General features: G+C 46.6%; 1 protein-coding gene across 2 annotated transcripts in view; it reads left to right on the top strand.

Annotated features, from left to right (window-relative positions):
* LOC133835358 (protein dachsous) overlaps window positions 1-19911 on the top strand; it is a 74239-nt gene that overhangs the window by 35579 nt on the left and 18749 nt on the right. For both annotated transcript variants that reach the window (XM_062265379.1, XM_062265378.1), the window contains one exon: window positions 19036-19708. In XM_062265379.1, the coding sequence (XP_062121363.1) occupies window positions 19036-19708 (673 nt within the window). The remainder of the gene's footprint in view (window positions 1-19035; window positions 19709-19911) is intronic.

Here is a 19911-nt window from a genome sequence, read left to right as displayed (position 1 = left end):
ACCCTTTTTGGGCCAGCAACAAAAGTTTTTCTGAGGGGGGAAAAAGGGATAAACCGCTTTTCGCTTGGAATGTTTCTCCACAACTGTCAAGCGGCATTTGCATTTCTTGACTCGCAGTTCGCAATTCGCGTGACTCGCGTCCGCCTCAAGGCGAGTTCTGGGCGTGGGCACTGGGCGAATCTCGTTGACTTCCCACCAGCGAACATCACACACAAAAATTAGCCGCAGTCGCCGTCTCATTAGGAGCTGCACTTCTTCTGCTTCTACTTCTGGCGCTTATCAACGGGAAACGGTTATTCCGCTGACGCTGCCCAGATATGATTGCCTATGACGAAGCCAAGACAGCTAGAATGTTAGACAGACAGACAGATGGACAGACGGACAGAGAGACTGACAGACAGACGGATGGATGGATGGATAGTTAGACAGTCGCTTGCTGGCTTGTCGTGGCTTGACTAGTTCAAGGTGTCGCCTCATGTAAATGGCGCAGTCCACAGACCACTTCCCACCCTGCTCCACTTCAGCTCGCTCACCCCTCCGCCGCCCCCGTGTGTACCGTCAGTCAGCACGCTTCAATGGCGGTTAGTTGCCGCATGATTGATGCCTGTTTTGCGTGTCGTGCGCGCTGCTTTCTATGTTGTATTTCAACGCGTTGTCTTTGTCTCCATCTCTTCTCAGTCTCTGTCTCTATATCTGCATCGCATGCCGCAAGGCGGCAAGGCCATAGCTTTAGCTATAGCTGTAGCTGTAGCTGTAGCTGTAGCGAAGTACAGTTAGAAGCCCCGGCTCAATCTCGCAGCTGATGTTCTTGTTCGCGACATCTGTCGTCGTCGCCTGATTGTCACCGCTGCGCTGCTTGACTCTACCGATTTCCCGCGGCAAAAATAACTCCGCTTCGGTCGAACCCCACACAAATTTCAGCTAGCGTGATGAGGAGAGGAAAGTGGACTGGAATAGGGATAGGACAAGTCGCGGGGCTTTGTGGGCTCGTTACGCGCAATAGTTTTATATATTTTCGCTCATTTTCCGCTGAAAAACGCACTTGACTAACATAAATTTCCTCATTGTTTACTTAAGAGGGGCAGGGACAGGGGCAGGGACAAGGCGGAGGCAGGGGCCAAGGGGCAAGAGCAGAAGCTGCTGCCTGCATCTGTTTGCCGCTTTGTGTGCTGCTCACTTCAATTCGAGGCGAGTCGAAACTGGAAGTGGCTGTTGCACTTCTTCGTTGTAGTTGTTGCAGATGTTGTTGTTGTTGTTATTGTTGCTGCTGCCATTGTTGTTGTCAGTGTCAGCAGTTGGCAGAGTTGCCTTGGCAGAGCCGCGTTGTTTGTTGTTGCATTTACATTTTTGGTGTCGATTCAATTAGTAAATATAACCAAAAGCAAACAGACAAACAAACCCAAGAAGAGCCAAAACATACAACAGGCAAATGCAGCACCACAGCACCAGCCACAGCACTCGCAACCGCAGTCGCAGTCGTATTCGCAGCCGTAGTCAAAGTCAGAGTTGGATATGGAGAGAAGAAACCTGTAGTCGTACATTGTTGACCATGCTCATGCCTAAATAGCTACAGCTGGCCAGCTGAGGCAGCAGAAGAGGCAAATAACATACAACAGCAGTCTGTGGCATCTGCCTGCCCCTTACCTACGAATCAAAGAAGAGGCGGAAGGCGGGGAGTAAAGTAAAAACATTGCTGATAAATCTTGGGGGCAGCAGTTGGTAACTTTGGCAACAGCGAGCGAGGTTGCCTTGGCCAACGGACTTCCTGCTGGCCACAGCAATTGCAATTGCCAACACACACACACACACACACAGACACAGACACACAAGTGCATATGAGTGTATGTGTTTCGAGTGTGTGTGCAAATTAAATTGCACGCTAATGAAGTGCGGACCATCGAGGCAACCAAATAGATGCCAACAACCAAAAGGCGCCCAGTCGATAAGTTGATAGGGAACTGCACCTACAATTGTGAAGAAGGAGAGGGAGTGGAGGGAGAGCAGGAGGAGAGAGGGGAGAGGGAACATACAGTTGGAGTAATGGCTTCATTTCTGGACAATCCACAATCGACAATATGACACAAATTGCCAACAAAATTGGACAGCTCGAAAGCGAAGTTAGTCGAAGCTTTAGGTCAAGTCGCGCATGATTCGCCATTAAATGGCAATAAATACACCCAAAGTGTGAGCTGCTATCACTCGCTGCCCAAACTCAAGCAACAACAGCAACAGCAGCGTGAGACGGCAAACGCCGTGAACAGTTTTTGACATTTAAACGGGCAAAAGGCGCCGCCTGCAACACACAGACAAGAAACTCAAACTCATACAAACACACACGACTCTGCAGTTACATGCTTAGATTTTGATTAGAAGGTGAAATAATGATGTTAACCTCTTTAGCAGTTGTTTTTGTTGGTTGCTATTGCTGCCGCTGCTGCAGTGGTTGCTGTTGTGTTTCATAAGCAATGCAAACGTGTTGTTGTTGCTGTGGGTAAATGGGGCCGGGTTAGAGTTGATCTCAGCACATTGCATTTTAAATATGAACATTTTTGTCAGCCAGAGAACAGAGAGCAGAGCAGAGCAGAGAGAAGTCAAAATCCCGCAGCAACAATATTCTGGAATTGCATGCTGATTTTGTCGCCGCACAGTTGAGTTTTAAAGCAAGGGGAAGAAGAAGGAGGGGAGAAGGAAGAAGTGACCATGGCAATGGTAGAAGTGCAAGACAATCAACGCGTTAGGGCAGCAAACAGTGCGGATGATTTACTGTCCAGTTAGCTTTGTGCACATAAATTCACCTGCGCTGACAGTCGACGTCGTTGTCCAAGAAAAGCGAAAGGCAATTGCCGAGCTGAGTTGAGCTGAGCTGACTTCGATTCCTATTACGATTTGCAGTCTCGCATTGAATTGAATACATTTCGGTTAGTCGCGACTCCAGTTGTGCTTCTGAGAAGCGCAAAGCGAGAAACGAGAATGGGGAATCGAGAATTTGGGGAGGTAAAGTATGCAAAGCAACCAAAACAGAACAGAACAGAACAAAAAAAAAAAGACAGGAAGGGAGCTCTGAGTGTGTGTGTGTGTGTGTGTGTGTGTGATTGACTCATGAAAAAAGGCAAAAAGACGTTGAAACTGTTGAAACCGAAAATTCGAAATTCGAATCTAATTCTCGTAATTCAAAAGAAATGTGATTAAAATCGTGCAGCATGGCAGGCGACTGAGCACCGACGACTCCGATGTTTCCATGTTGCTTGCCCCATGTTGCACTGTGTCCGTCTGTCTGTCTTTGAGCTGTGCTCGTTGTTGCGGCTTATTGGCTGCTGAAAGAGAAGCTGAAGCTTTTGTGATGTCATTATATTGAAGAATGGCAGCCAGATGCAGACATTGACATTGAAAGCACAGGCGAGAGGCAAACGGCAAACAGAACGTAGCCTTGAAGAGCGCTGTCGAGGCAAAGTAGAGCTAAGCAGCCAGCCCTTGCTACCTGTAAGAGACTGAGAGACCAAGAGACTGACTGACTGAATGTCCGTGTGGGTCGCTGGCTAAACGCAATGCCAAAGCCGAAGCTAATCGCTGCACAAGGCACGCTGAATAAAATGCAAAACGAAGGACAGACTGCCCCAGAAAGACAAGCAGCAAGAGAGAGAGAGAGAGAGAGGCAGCAGAAGAGGGGGAAGCTGGGGATCAACATCAGCGCAAGAATGGCGGCATTTGCGCTTAAGCCATGGCAATGAATTCATCGTTGACATATCTCGTTAATTTAATTTCTTATCGTAGGGATAGCATCGTCGTCGTCGTCGTCGTCGACGTCGTCGGAAGCCGTATGGCTGACTGATTTCGGCGGGGACTCGATTCGATTGGACTCAGCTTCAGTTCGGTGTGCGAGGGGGGAAAAAGCAGCAGCGTCTGGTATGCAAACTAGCAGCAAGGATGCGCTCTGCTCCTCTCGACTTGAATCTGTTCTTTGCTGTTCTTCGCTTCTGTTGTATTCTTTGCTCTCCTCTGTGCTGTGTTGTGTTGTGTTCTTGTGCAACAACAGCGACAACGAGCCACAACGAATGTCTCTAGTTGGCCTCCCTTCTCTCCGTTCTCTTCTCTGTCCTCTGTCTCTTTTGCTACTATAAATTTTTGTCAACGATTTGTACGCATTGTCTTCTCCGCCGACTTCTTTTCTTTTTCTTTTGCCTTTTGCCTCGTTGCCCACATAGTTTGGCAGATTTTTAGCATAACATTTGATTATCATTGTCAATTGTGTGTATTTATGTGGATCGGCCGCACCGTCGGTTGCCTTTGTGCTCATCTGCATCTCTCCATCTCCAACTCCATCTCCATCTCTGTCTGCCATTTGCATCTTCACTTCTTCACTGAGAGCTGTTGCCCATTCCCATAGCTCTGCTCAAGTTGTATTCGTTCTCATTCAAGGACCTGGCACTGACACTTTGGCAGCACAAATGATTTAGCGTAGCTGTCAATCAATTCAGAGAGAGAGAGAGAGAGAGAGAGAAAGATTCCTCGTGATAAGCACTTGTGTCAAGTTTGTTGCTCAAGTCTTTTGTTTTGGCAATATTCAGTTTTAATTGTTATTTGCTTACGAAAGCAGCACAAAATGCGCAACGCTTTCCCCAATTAGCGATAACGCATCTAGAATGGTCAGCAGCCGTCTTCACCCCGCCCCTCCCTCTTGAAGGGAAGGTAGCCCACATTAAGCAGCATTCGCGCAAATTACCGCAGAAATGCTTATCACACACAAGAAGGAAGTTTCAGTCTCTCTCTGGCTAACGAAGTGCGCGTACTTTGCAGTGGGTTACACCCCACGCGATTCACTTCCGCCCCCGCTAAAGTCCCTTCAAGTCCCGTATCGCTGATGCAAGCGTCTCTGTTGATGGTTTTACGCACCACTTGCAACAAACAGAACGAGCAGAACCAGCGAAAAGCAACTGCAAGAACAGCACCACCATCACTTCTTCTTCACATTGTTTTCTTCCTCTTCTGCAGCCAACTGGTGTTGAAAGCAATTTCAAAAATGATGAGTATGATCGAAAAGTTCTGTCTGCCGTCTGACGTCCGCTGTTCATTTTGAGTTTGGCTTCGACTTCACTTCGAGAGCTCAGCTTCAAATTCAACTGCTGCTGTTGGCTTTTCGATTTGCTTTCAATATAGGCTCTGCTGCCCCCTTCGCATAAATATTTGCGGCAAAGACCCTTCCCGTCATTGTCTGCGTCTGCGTCTCAGACTGAGTCTGACTCTGGGACTCGCATCTCTGACTTTGGCTCTCCACCTGGCCTTTTAGAGAAGCCAATAAGCAGTTTTGCTTTATCGCTTATTAAAAATCATTTCGCTCTTCGTATTTCAGTTTCACCTCCATCAGCAGCAGCAGCAGCAGCAACAACAGCAGCTGCTCCGCTCCCTTCTCTGCCCCTTCATTGCAGCCCTTTCTCTCTCTCCACTCTCTGCTCTTTGCTTTGTTATTAACTTTAGCTCACATGTCGATCACTGTTGATGATTTTGTTCAATTTTAGCGCACATGAGAGCGCCGTCTACGTCTCCATCTCCATCATCATTTGCCGCATGCCGTATGCCGCTTGTTGCATGCTTCATGCCGCACCCGCTGCACAACGGCTTCCTACATTCCAAGCCACAACACGCGTGTATCAGTGTGTGTGTGTGTGTGTGTGTTGGTGTTGTGATTGCTATCGCAGCCGCAGCAGAAATATTTATTCAGCCCCCAAAAAATGTAATGTTATTTTGCTGCCGTTGCCATCGTCGTCCATGTTGTTGTTGTTGCTGCTGTTGTTGTCGTTGTCGATCAGTTGTTGTTGCCGTCGCTTTGAGTGCCCATCAAAGTTGATGACGCTGCTGATGATGACGTGCCGTTGTCAGTGGCCCGAGTGGTCCAACTTCGACCGACAGTTGAGTTGTCCTCGCTTTCATTCATGCTGCTTCAACAATCTCAGTTCAGTTCAGTTCAGTTCAACTTTGCTCGGCCATTTTCTCTGCAGCTTTTACATTTGTTGCTTATGCGTCCGCTGTGGCAAATTATGGCAAATACACACCTTACCTTGGCTTACCTTGTGGCCTCCCTCCCCCCTCTCTCTCTCTTCTCCCTTTTTCTCATGTTGCAGACAATGGCAACGTACGCACCCGGAACGCAGACTGGGCTGGCGTTGCACTTGGAGAGTTGGAGTTGGAGTTGGAGCTGTGGCTGGAGACACAGTCTCGGTCTCAGTCTCAGTCTCAGACCCTGGTCGCTTTTAATACCAACTTTTCGTTTCAGTTTCGTTTTTGTTGCGCATGTTTTTTATCGAATTTATTTCTTATTGTTTTCCCCTGCTGCTGCTGCTGCTGCTGCCATCGCCTGTCCATTTCGTTCGCTTCCATGATGATTACAAGATCCATTATCTGGGCTTCAATAAACTTCGGCGTCGCTTGCTGTTATTATTTTTTAATGTAGTTTTTAAGTACCATCAAACACTTGAGACTATGAAGCGAGAACAGAGCAGCAACAATAACTATCGAACGATCGGTCGACCGATCAATATCCATTAACAGACACAAGTTTCTTTTCCTTTCCCTGTTGTGTTATCTACGCGAGAGTTGAGATCATCAGATGAGCAGCAGCAATTACCAAGCGAAAAGCACTTGATTCATTTCCGAACATAGCACGCATTATCTTCGATAGGATGCATTTTGGGAGGCGGTTGTTCTGGTTAACCTAATAGTGCATGCGAATTTAAATTTCACAACAGCATTTATCTGCCCAGTAGAGGTGGAGATCGATAGTGGGCGCCATTGATATTCTTTATGTTAGTCAATTTCGAGCCATCGATAATGTCGATAGTGCCTTCGATTGTCACCGATAATATTGCTCGACATACAAATTTTGACGTATTGCCGCTTATCTTTTATTCAAGGCATTTCGCAAGTTTTTTGTCCTCTGACCTTCTGAAAAACTTCCAGTCATGTGAAATTTTAGTCTTTTTTGTCGCAGTCGAGTTTGTCTGTACACTTCCTAAGTGTATCTTTAATTCGACTTACAGATCAAATTACTAAATATATAATTCATTAAATTTGTTTTTTCTTAATTACTGACATTTTCACACAGAACAGTGTAAGACGCGAGCTATCGATGACACCACCGATAGTGTCAGCTGATATCGATTATTACTCGATAGCGCCCAACCGATGTGTCGATTGTACCATAAATTATTCTCCACCTCTACTGCCCAGCCTCATCTACTAGGCATAGGACAGACACAACGACAACGAGACACAGTTGTGTTGCACCTGCAACACTTTCTTCTTTGGCCCATCAACAGTTTATTGATATCTTTATGGGCAGTCTGCAAAGTCGCTCAAAGGGATCCATCGGATGGATCCCTTGTGCTTGGCTCGCCTGGCCATCAATTGCAAGTACAGTAATTTGGCCACATGCTTTATGCGAGTTCCGATGCGTTCTGGCCATTTGTTGGCATCATTACCACATAACTCTGCTTTATCGCTCTCAGCTCTCGCACACACTTTCGTACTTTCGTGCTTTCGTACTTGGCAATCACATTCGGAGTGAGCGCTGATGGGATTGCCGCCTTGATGACGCACTCGCCACTCGCACTTGAACTCCCTTCTTCTTCAGATGCAGCATCCACATTCCATTTCGATTTCTCTACTCTGTGTATTCCTCATTTTCCTAGCAATTTTCGTAGCAGCCTGTAATCTCTACTCCCTCTTCTCTCTCCTCTCATCTCTTCTCTCTTTTCCAGCTAATAACTGGCAATCTTTGGCCCTTTTCTCAATCTCATTGCGCATTTGGCTCTCAAGTTCTTTGTTTAAGCTCTTCTTGTTCTCATTCTGATTCGCTTCTTGCGCATTCTATTCTATCGATCTTACGTGTATATAGTATACCCCCCTCCGCTCACCCCTTTCCCATTCTTCTCTAATCTCTGCTCAGTCCTGCCCTGCGTTTTGTTTGACTGTTTTTACGCTTGAGCTGCTGCTCCAAAACACGGCGAGCCATCTGGCCTTTTGATTTTAATTATATATTGTGACCACTTCAGTTCAGTTCAGTTAAGTCTTCGTCTCCTTCTCTGGCTCCGTCTTTGACTACAGTCGAGTCCAGTTCAGTTTAGCTTGCAGTTGAGTCCACAGTCGCTGTACCTGCGCCAAGAAAAACTAAGATTATTTAGCTTATATCGCTGTGGGCGTGTCACTAAATAAATTACTTTTCTATATATATACATATATATACATATGCACGTCTCAGTCTATGTGTGTGTGTGTGTTGCTGTTCATATGAGTTACCGAAGTACGCTCAAACACAAAGTTTCCCACACGTGCAGAGCTCACTTCGCTCGCGACTCGACTCGGAAAATTGTTTGCTAAACGCCCTTTCCTGTGACTGTTGCTGTTGCTTTGGCAACAACTGCAACTGTTGCTGTTGTTACTGCTGTCGCTTGTGGGCTGTATTGCTGGCAACGTTGTTGCTGGCAAACGTTGCTCGTAATTAGCATAAATCACTTCAAAAAAGGCTTCCTTTTTGGCTTGACCAAATTTGTTTTATAGTCTCTGTATCTCTCTCTGCTGGCTCTCTTTTGGCATTTTGGCATCTCTGACTGGCAGCCCGCCTCTACCTCCGCCCCCGCCCTTGCGCCAGTCCCCGCCTCCATCTCCATCTCCACCTCCACCTCCAGTAACAACAACACGACATCGACAAAGTCACGCATCGCTGACCAAAATTGGCACAAACTGCACTCGGAGATTGGCGACTTTTCGTTTGTTTTTGGGCCTCTTGAGCAATAAATACCATTTGCATTGCCAACAGTCCCACAGCAATAACAACAACAACGTTAGTAACAACTTAAACTATGTATTTTCAACAGCGACATAAAAAGCAACAGCGACAACTGGCAAATAGAAAGTCGATTATTGCACATTAAAACTTAATTGAAAGTTGAGCAACGTTTTCTCAAGCTACAAATCTCTACTTTAGTCTCCCTCCTCTCTCTCTTTCTCTCTGCACCCTTCTGATGCGTAAATTCCAACTGAATTATGAGCTATTATTATTATGCCAATGTTCAATTAATGTCCATCAGCAGTCAATCCTTGGCTTATCAATCGGCTCTGTCCGATGTGCTTAACACTTGCTCAACTCACAACTCTCTATCTCCGTCTCCTGAATCATTCAAGTTGATGCGTCTGCATCTATAACTCTGATGATGATCTCGTTGATGGGGGCAGAGAATGCTGTTGGCCACCAAGTGAGCAGCGACATTATTTTGCGGCCAATTGCAAACTGTCAAAAACTATTTGGCTGCATCTTCATAACTCGGCCAACTCCGCAACAGACTGGACTGCGGACAGTGGACTGTGGACTGTAGACTGGTTGAACCGGGCAGCCGTCGAGTTGAGAGCCTACTTGTTGTTGGCCATTCCATTAGGCCACCGCGTCGACGACGACGACGACGATGGCCCACTTGCCCCAGTTGTTTTTGGTGCAGCTTAGCTGCAGTCGATGGCTAAACTTTTTGGCCTAAACTATGCGCATTTTTGCATTGCATTTGCTCGCTTTTTGTTCGCTGCGAGAGAGAAGGCTAATTGAAAAAATGGTTTATTAAAATGGCATGCGATAAGAGAGTAGGAAGAGCTCAGTTAGGTAAGGAGAGGGGGGTCAGAGTGAGAGGCTGACAAACGCATTATATTTCCGTCATTAGGCGCAACGAGTTTCTGGCATTGCATAATGGTTGCTGCTCGCTCGCTAGGCTAATGGTCAATCGCAGGTTCGTTGTCTAAGTCTTTTGTTTTAGTTCCCATAATTTGTACTACGTGGTAAGGCAACCAAGGCAACCAAGCGTGTGCCCCCGCACCCACAACAACAACAGTAACAACTGCGTCTTTGGTGCCGCGTCCCAATTAAAAGTCGCGCTTGTGTTTGGCGATTGTCGCTTCTTGTTTTCGTTGCTGCTTGTCGCTTGTTGGTTGTTGGTTGTCGCTTGCTGTTTGCTGGTTGCTAGTTGCTGGTCATAAATCGCAAGTGCTTATCATTTTCATAAACAAGTCACAATAAAACGACTTATGCTTATGCAATTCTAAGTGTCAGACTCTGTGAGCAGAGCAGAGCCACTGCTCCGATACGCTCCGTTCCGATCTGAGCTAGGCAACTGGCAGCAGCAGCAGCACCGCCATTTGCCATAGTAATGACAGGTGTTTGTAACTCGTTTGTAACAAGCGCCCCAGTGTCCAGAGCTAACGGAAGGCACCGAAAAAATATTGTACTTTTATACGACCGAAAAGCGAGGGAGGCGAGGGAGAGGAGGAGGGAAGCCAGAGACAATCGGTGGCAGCAATCGCCAGCAAATGCTGGCTGCTGGTTGCTGGTTGCTGAAGCTAGCAGGGGGTCGCCAACGCAGCGCGCGTGAGAGAGCGAGAGAGACTCCATCAGATATTTGCATTAATATAAAGCCAAAGCCTCGGCCAATTTATGCCCGCCAGCAGCAGCTGCAGCAGCAGCCCAAAAAATTCGAAACAAAAAATATTGTTTAAGCAGACACACAACACACAAAAGTTAGTTAGAGAATGAGACGCAGTGCGATCCATAAATTGCAAACAATCAAATCCGAAAAGAAAAACCTTGATGATGCAGTGAAAGTGATCTTCCAGCTGTGGTTATGAGTTGTCTGCCTCTGCTTTGTAATCTTACGTTTTCATTAACGTTGCCATTTGTTCCTGTGGTCGTCACAAGGAAGCTGAGAAGCAGCAGCAACAACCATCTATAGATTGGCTTTGATTAGGTTTCAGCTGGACCTGTGATTGTGGTTTCGATTCTTCTGCTGGCTGGCCAGACAGTAAAATTGATATTTGCGGTTTGCTTTGTGCGATTGGAATGTGCTCTCATCATCAGATGTCAGCCAACTCGCAACTTCGAGTGGTCAGCAATGTGTCTCGTGCATTGAACTCGGATCGAGTTGATCAGTCGGACAGATCGCAGGACATTTGTCATTGTTAGCGCGTAATTAACACACGCCCCAAACTGAACGCCAACCGCCCACAGTGCCATTTAGATAAATCACATCAGAGTGAGGCAGAGTGGGTGGCAAGAGGGGGGAGAGGAGGAAGGAGCGTAGCTGCCACTTGTATGTGGCAACTGGCAACTTAATTGCAGAGTTTGCATAATGCTTTTAAAAAGTGAAAAAGTGCGCTTTGCATTTCGCGCATGGCTAATGGCAAAAATATTTCAAACAAACATTGAAAAACACTTGCGGCAACGGCAACAGCAACCACATCGAGAGTGGATATTCAATTTGCCAGCTTGCCGGCACACTCATAATTAATTTTGGCTACGACGGCTATCGCTTGCTCTGCTCCACTCAACCACACTTTAGTGCCCCCTTTACCCTCTTCGCCACACTGTGGCTCACCTGAGTCTCAGTCTGGCGACCCACCTGCCAGTCTAAGTGAGGCTCGGAGCTCAGAGCTCAACTAAAACCCCAACAAAAATCAACAAAATCGATATTTAAAATCGCATAAATCGTTTGGCGCGCATGCGCAGCGTTTGCCGATTGCGATCCAAACTGTGGACTGTGGGACTTGTCTTACGTTCCACATACGATGTAATGCACTGTGAGAAAAGGTCTATCATATATTTAGTAGTAGTAGTATCACATTAGTACTTTTTTTTATAATATTGAAAAACGAAAATCAGTGTTTTCAGAACACTTAAGTGTACTGTGAAAAAGATTGAATTTTATTAGTATTTTTCTGATATTCTAAATAGAAAATCAGATCTTAATTTTATAAATTGAAATACTCAGTACTTTCGGTAACTAAAGTGTAAAGCATAGGAAATTCATTGAGTGAATTTGTACTGCTTGTTATTAATGTTTTTCTCTGTGAGTCCGCAGCAACTCAGGCGACAACTGTTTCGCTTAGCTTGCGAACCACTTTGTGGTTTGATTTATGCGATTGTTGGCCTCACATCTGCAGCGAGGAGGAGAAGGGGCAACGAGAGGTGGGGAGTAAGGGGCGTGTGGGTGCGTCGCCTATAACAGGAATTGCTTTAAATTACGCAAATGCATTGCAGCAACAACAACAACAACAACTTGAACTTTTGATTAACTTATGCAGCGCCAGCTTCAACGTTAGACTCTTGTTTCTTTGTCTCTGTTGTGGTCTGGAGTTGGTGCAGCGACTTGCCACTTGCCACCATTTGGTGGCTGCAGCTTCAGCTCCCACCTTGTGCATATTGCTCAGATCCATTTATCAAGTGGCGCATGAAACCGAAGCCAAAATCGAAAGTGACCAAAAGCCGCGACAGTGAAATAAAATGCCACAAAATGCAGCATTAATTTATGAATGCGTCCAAAGCCAAGTGCATACCATATTTAACAATGTTTATTATATTTCTTTTTGTTTTTTGGCAAATTTCTCGTTGGGTTTGCTAATTTATGGGACAGCGAAGACTAGCATCCAATTTCCGGGAGCGATTTAACAGCGTTTTTGTTTTTGATTTGCGGCCATTGAATGCTGCACAAATATTTACACAATCTCAATAAATTTATGCGCTCTTCTTCACATTTTCAATTTGCAATTCCTTCTCCAACTCGAAAATGGGCTGAAGTCGAGTCGACTTCGAGTGCCACTTTCTGCTCGCTGAATTTATGCAAAAATCCAAATGCAAAGTCTCAGACTGTGATTGTGATTGTTATTGGCCTAGAGAACGAAGAGAAGAGATCGGTGATCAGTTCGATCGAACATCGAGGCTCGTGGGCGGACGAAATTGAATGCGTGGTAGGAGCTGCTCCTCCTCGTCCTCCTCTCTGCTTTTCCCCCTTACCATTCTTGGTTCCCCATTGAGCCAAGGAAGGGCTGCTGCTGCGATTTTTATCGCAAGTCTTTTAGCTAAAGGCCTCTGGCTAGGAGTCCACTCCACTCCATGCCACTCTACGCTACGCTACTCTGCGATGATGGGGTCTCCTCATCTGGCCTAACTCGGTCAGCTGACGGCTCCTTGTGTGGCCCACTTGCTCCAGTTTAGCTCCAGATGGAGACGCAACTGTGACTGCACTTCTAACTGCAACTGCAACGGCTGTTATGGTCATCACAGCGAAAAGCGAGGAGAGCAGAGCGAAGAGAGCAGAGATTGGCAAGTGCGACCACATTTGTGGCAACATCATTGGACAATTTCCTAGTTGTGCCCAGTTTGGTGCGACTTTGGTGAACGCGGCGAAAGTCAACAGCAAATGCTGGCCATTAAAAAGACTTTATTAAAACCCAACAGGAAAAATTGGACAACACGCTTTTCGTAGTTGTTGCTGTGAGAGATCTACACGAAAGCCCAGCGAGTCTTGTTGCCAATATTTCAGTTTCCCAGACTTTGGTTGTTGTTGCTTTTGGTCTGCACAATCGATAGCAACACATTTGTTGTACGCTGGCTTGTTTTTGTTTTCGTTGACTCTCCTTTTTGCTGCTTTCGGGGCGGAAGCAAATTGCAAGGCGACAAACGCGCCAAACTTGCCACAGATCCAAGCATGACGATGCCGATGACGACACCTGGGCAAACGATGATGACAATGCTGACAATGATGCGGTTATTTCTCACGCGACTTTCATTGATGCAGTTGTTGCTGCTTGATTAATTGCTGATCCAGTTATGCAACTGGCTCACTTCTCCTTTCGACTCCCGACTCGACACCCCAGGCTAAAGTCTGGCTCTGGCCCCACGCTGCCTGCCAATTAGAATGTTTTATGACGACACTCGATGTTGGCTTCTCCTTTTCCTTCTCCTTATGCAGTTGCACCCGCATTGAGCGTCTCTCTGCTTGATTTGTCCATGACGACGTCACTTCCTGTGCCTCTTGATTTCATTCACTCGTAGGCTGCATCGTTAGTTGGGGCAAGCTGTGAAGCATGCAGTCAGGCAGCCAGTCAGCTCTTAATTAGCGGCTGCTGCAGCGAGGGGCAAACCGGGAGTGGCTGCCCCATTGATAAGCTTGCAAGTTCATGAACTTTGTCACAGGCACTTTGAATTCCAAGTCGAGTCAAGTCGAGTCGGTGACGCACATTTCTAGGCGACGACGTGAGGACGTGCACATTCCAAAGAGAAGACAGAAGACAGGAGACAAGGCAAACGTTCACGAGTTTATACAACGATCCATCATCTAAGCCAACTCTTTTTTGGTTTTTGGCCACAGCGAAGGTGGAGGCGAAGCGGGCAACGACAACGACAACGAAGACGACGGCGGGTGGCAGCTGCAAATGCAACTGCAACTGCCAACTGCGACTGCAGCCAAACAGCAAAAAGGCATTTTTTTGCAAGGCGCAAACACAAGAAACGCATTCGCATTCGCAGTGGTTGTAACAGTGATGTTGTTGCTGTTGCTGCTTGTTTGTTGTGTTGTGTTGTGTTGTGTTGTGTTGACTGAGCTTTTGCATAGTTGGACTATGCCTTGACTTGGGGTTCGCAGCGCAGCGCAAAGCAACGCAACGCATCGCATCGCATGTTTTTGGCCATTTGGCGTCGTGGTTGCTGTTGCTGTTGTTGTGGTTGCTGTTGTTGATGTTGATGTTGCAGTCACAGTCAAGTCCAGGTCCAAGCTGGCGGCCAAATGCAAATCTCCCGCTCTTTCCATAGCTTCCTTTTCACCTCCTCCTCATCTCCGCCTGCGTCTCTCGTCACACGCATCTATTGGAATTTTGATTTATCAATAGATGGAAGTGGGCGCCCAATGAGTTCGAATCGAGTCGAGCTGGAGAGTTAGCTCCTCCAACAGTTGACTATTGGCGAAAGCAAAAGTTAGTCGCTGCTTGTTGAGGGAAAGGCGATTGTCTGATGGCTCAAAACAGACTTGAAACATGGCCGTGGTGAGACAGCTGCAGCACACACAGCGAATGCTGCGAATACAACTGCGAAGATCAAGTCGCTGTTTAACATTTGCAGTCGCTCCTCGCTCCTCGCCCCTTCCTCGTTCTTCTCGGAGCTGCCTGCTCATTTGACTTCTTGTGGCGGGCGAGCAAACATAAATCAAATAGAGGAAAATGTACAAGATAAATTTTTAAGCACACTTATTTAACACCTAACAACCTTGTTAGATGCATTTTGATGATGCAACCAGTCGAGTTGCAGTCTCAGTCTCAGTCTCTCAGTCTACAGCTGGAGAAGCACCTGAATGCACAGCCAGCGACAAGGTGGAGCACAGACTGAGACCGAGACTGAGAGACTGAGATGCAGACACGTCGCAAGGCTGGCTCAGAAATCTATACCGGAAAATTAAAAAATTGTTAATAACACGACAAGCTGCGTGGCAATTTGATGGTGCCACAGCGGTGGCGAGGTGCTGTGGCAATAACTGTTAGAATTGCTTTTCGTTGTAGGACTCTAAGCGAAGCGACAAAGCAACATCAGCAACAACAGCAACAGTGCAACAACGTGTGGTAAATGTGAATGTGGATGTGGTTCAACTTTAAATTGCAATCGCAAATAGTTGCCAAGACACACACAGAGAGCGGTAGAGAAAGAAAGAGCGAGCAAGAGAGAGAGAGAGAGAGAGAGAGAGAGACAGAAAGAGAGAATGTCTGGTGTGTTTGGTGCTCCATCAAAAAGTCACATCTGCTCACATATAAATCTTTGAGATGGCAAAGGGTGCCGAAGCACTGAATTTTACAAAAAAAATAATTTATAAAAATTGCAATAAATATTGAGAGGCTCTGATAAGGCGTCAACATAAATCAGGTGCCATGTACAAGAAGACAACCACGAAGAAGAAGAAGAAGAAGAAGCGGGAGAATCTGTGAGACATAGCGGAATATCAAACTGAGACTGGAAATTGGGAATGGGATTCGGATTGGGAATGGTATTTGGGCTTGGAACTGCGAGCGAGCGAGAGCCGTGACTAATCAATGTAATAGTGTGAAATCTTTACATGCCTCAACGCCGAATGCAACAGCAACAACAACAACAACTGCGACGTCTCCGATCCCAGGACAGACCCTGGGCCATACGATCTTATGTCTTTATAGCTAATTCGCTGGCGAGTGAGACAATTGCACGCTTTCTGCACCCAAACGAAATCCAAACTCTGACTCTGCCCACACAGCGAACATGCCGCATGCAACTAGAGACATGCAACAACAAGCACTTTCATTGCCGCAATGTGTGCCATTGAGATTGTGTTTCACACTCGATTGATAGACGACGCTTAACTCAAAGCTCTGATTGATCTCAAAGTGGCCGTAAGCTGAGCTCAACTCAGCTCAGCTCAAGCTGCCCAATAAATGTTTTTCGAATGATTTCGCCAGATTCTCTTTCCCCTTCTCTCGCTGCGCACTTGCCACTTGGATGTGGCACATGACCATTTCTCATGAGTCGCCATCGCAAGCCCAAGCGCAGCTAAATCATCCACATCTGCCGGAAATTGCATAAAAAATATGCAAGGCTGCGATGTTTGGTCTAGCCAGGCAACTGCCACATGTTGCACTCAGTCTGAACCAGGCTGGTGCAACCACAGTAAGCCACAGGCCCCGAGACATGTCCGAGTCTTATCAGAAAGCAACGCGCTCTCGCTACGTGATAATCCGCGCCAGCGACACGACCGACATTTCCCCAACTTCTATTAGCCTTTCTCTCTCCCTTCCTCTCTCTCGTTCCCTCTCTTTCTGTCGCTTCGATGTGAAAGAGGTGTTAATCAAGAGCCACGCCACGAACAATATGCATTTGGCAAATGGAACGTTCAACTCTTGGCTCAGGATGTGGCTCTGCTCTCAGCTCTTGGTTTGCTTTGCCCCGCGACCTCAACTTCAATCTCTCAACTGCAGCTCACACGCCAGCCAGAAGCGGGGCAATCATCTGACAATGAGTATAAGCGACTCGACTCGATGCGACCGCATTGTTGTTGCTTGTTGTTTGTTGCCAGCCTCAGCTTCGTTTTGCTGTTTGCTGTTTGCTGTTTGGTTTTGGCCATGACAGAATTTCTCTTCGTTTTTTTTTTGATTTTTCTTTTTGTTCACTCCATACGATAAATAAGGTAATTGAATGAAATTACTTTTGACAGCTTATTTGCATACATCAACAGCGGTCGCAGTAGCCGCAGCCACAGTCGCAGCTGGAGATGGATGTGGTTGGAGTTGGAGTCGAGTGCGAGGCCTTGTTAGGCCATAATTGGTTATTGAATGCCTGCAGTTGAGTTCCCTTCCTCCCCTCAGCCCTCTAACTTCTGCTCTTGCTCTCGATCGAGTGTGAGAAGTGCGTGCTGTGATCGAGTCTCGAGTCTCGACGACAACTCACAACTCACAAATCAAACGCAGATTCAGATTTTCTGTAAGCAAAACGAATGACTTAGGCAACGAACTTGAACGCGTATTCTCGCCTCAATTGCACTCGTATATAATATATTTTTGGGACAATTGGTCATTTGAGTTTTGCCTTTCACTACACTTCACGTCTGTTGACAAGGCAGTCTAAGGTGGCAGCTCATCCTCAACCCACGACGATGTCGAGGCGTTGGCTCGACTTCGACTCATCATCATTGGATTCTCGTCATCAGCGTTGGGCCAGTTCGTGTGGGCGTAGAATCCAAGCTGACTCCTTGGCGTTGCTGTCGTGTCGTGTCCCAAACAGTTCCCAATGCTGTTGACAGATAAAATTGCCAATCTGTTTGGCTGTTTGACGACATCGTTGCCCGCCATCAGCAGTAGCAGCAGCAGCGGCAGCGAGACATCGTCACTGTTTGGCGACAATTTCGCTCGGGTTAAACGGGTTTAAACTGCTGGCAACTAAGCTTAATGAAAGTCTTTAGTCGCGACTTGAGCAGCAGCAATCTAAGTAGATCTCCGCCAGGGCTTCGCCTTCGCCTTTGCCTTTGCCTTTGGTTTTGCTTGGGCTCACAGTTCGATGCCTTTGGCTTACAAAAAGTGTAATTAGCGCTGAAATTGAACGTGAGGAGTTGCCGTGCATCGCCGGGGACGTGGACACGTTTCGCTTTTTCGCTTTAAATGCATATCAGTCTAAGGCACAGCAACGACAACTCAGAGGGAATTGGGGGGATATCCACTATTTAAAGTGAAATAATGACAGTTTTAATTGCTGATTTTTGCTCGTTGTTTGTTGGCGTCAAAATGCCAGGTCTTGCTCTAGTCTCTACCCCCTGCACCCAATCTCTTCCCCCCGCTTCTTCGGTGTGTGCTCTGTGTACTATTTTTAGGTCCAATAAGGGAATGGGACCAATGTAAATGTAAATGTTGATTACGCAAATGCCAACTAATTGGCAGCCATTAAGCGAGGTCGTTGCTCCTGTTTCCCCACAGCCGGATAGTGACAGAGGGGAGGAGAAGAGTAGCGGGTGACTGGCCAAAAAAAAATATATTTATATGTAAGTTGACAATCGCTTGAGCCTCCGTTGAGTTGAAGTGGAGAGTGCCAGAGGCTTTTCGGGTTGTTCGTTTTTTCGTTTTGCGGGACCATGACAAATTGCTCCACGGGTGTTACGAATTAAACTTGCGCTCAGATTAGCTCCTCCACAGCGAAGGAGGGGATCGGGCAACGGTCTTTAAATCGAATTAAAATTATGACAACTTCATTTGTAATTGGAATAACAACTGTTCGTTCATTTACCACAACCAAGACAACAAACAGAGCTCTCATGATGTTTGCAGACTGCATGAATGTTTATCAGTGTTAGTTCATGTTGTGGTGACAAAAACTTGTCTATTGGCAAAAGAGCCTCTCATAGATAGCCCTTCATAATTCAACTTTTAGCAATGCATAGGTATATAAAGACTATGAGAAAACTAAGATCTGGTTCTTTTGCTAAGAAGGTAGTTTACTTTTCAGAAGTTCGTGTTAATGCTTCTTGCTCTTAGACAATTTGTGAATTCACATCTTATTCTCAGACATAAATCTTGCAATATTCTGAACTTATTGCGCAAACAGCATATCTACTAAATTTTCACATGAAATTTTTTTTTGATTAACGCTCACTATTGTTCTTGAATCAAATGCAAGCCTTTTAATGAGTATGTGTCATAACATACTAATTTGAAAATTGTTTATTTTTACAGGTCTCGGCAAGCGATCCGGATTGCGGCGTCAATGCAATGGTCAACTACACACTGGGCGAGGGATTCAAGCACCTCACAGAGTTCGAGGTGCGCTCTGCCTCCGGAGAGATTTGTATTGCTGGAGAACTGGACTATGAGCGAAGGAACAGCTACGAGTTTCCCGTGCTGGCCACAGATCGAGGCGGTCTCAGCACAACGGCCATGATTAAGATGCAGCTGACGGATGTCAACGACAATCGACCTGTGTTTTATCCACGCGAGTACAACGTATCCCTCAGAGAGTCGGGCACAGCGCAAGCCTCTGGCACTCCTCTGCCCATTGTGGCTGTGGTGGCCACAGATCCCGATGCGGGCAGCTTTGGTCAGGTCTCGTATCGCATTGTGGCCGGCAACGAGGGCGGCATCTTTCGCATCGATCGTGCGAGTGGCGAGATCTTTGTGGTGCGTCCAGACATGCTTTCGGTGCGCACGCAACCGAGGCACATGCTCAACATCTCGGCCACCGATGGAGGTGGCTTGAGGACAAGCACAGATGCCGTTGTCTTTCTCAGCATCATCGATGCCATGCAGCGTCCGCCCATCTTCGAGAAGGCGCGCTACAATTACTACGTGAAGGAGGATGTGCCACGCGGCACAGTCGTTGGCTCAGTGATAGCCACCAGCAGTGACACCGGTGAGTTTCAGTCTCAATCGAAAAAAGTCCAACTATGTATAACTGCAATTCGAGTCGTTTCCCTCGGGCAGACAAATACTCAATGCCTTGCTTGCCAAATTATTGCTTGCCGACGAGTTGGCGACGTCTTTGTATTGGGTTGGCATTCATTAGTTCAGTGAGCTGGAAAACAAAATATGCGCATATGATGGACAGAGGGAGGA

Source organism: Drosophila sulfurigaster, chromosome 2L (genome assembly GCF_023558435.1).
Source record: "Drosophila sulfurigaster albostrigata strain 15112-1811.04 chromosome 2L, ASM2355843v2, whole genome shotgun sequence".
Taxonomy (NCBI): domain Eukaryota; kingdom Metazoa; phylum Arthropoda; class Insecta; order Diptera; family Drosophilidae; genus Drosophila; species Drosophila sulfurigaster.
The sequence above is the reverse complement of the archived record's forward strand: the minus strand, read 5'-3'. Positions and strand labels throughout refer to the sequence as shown.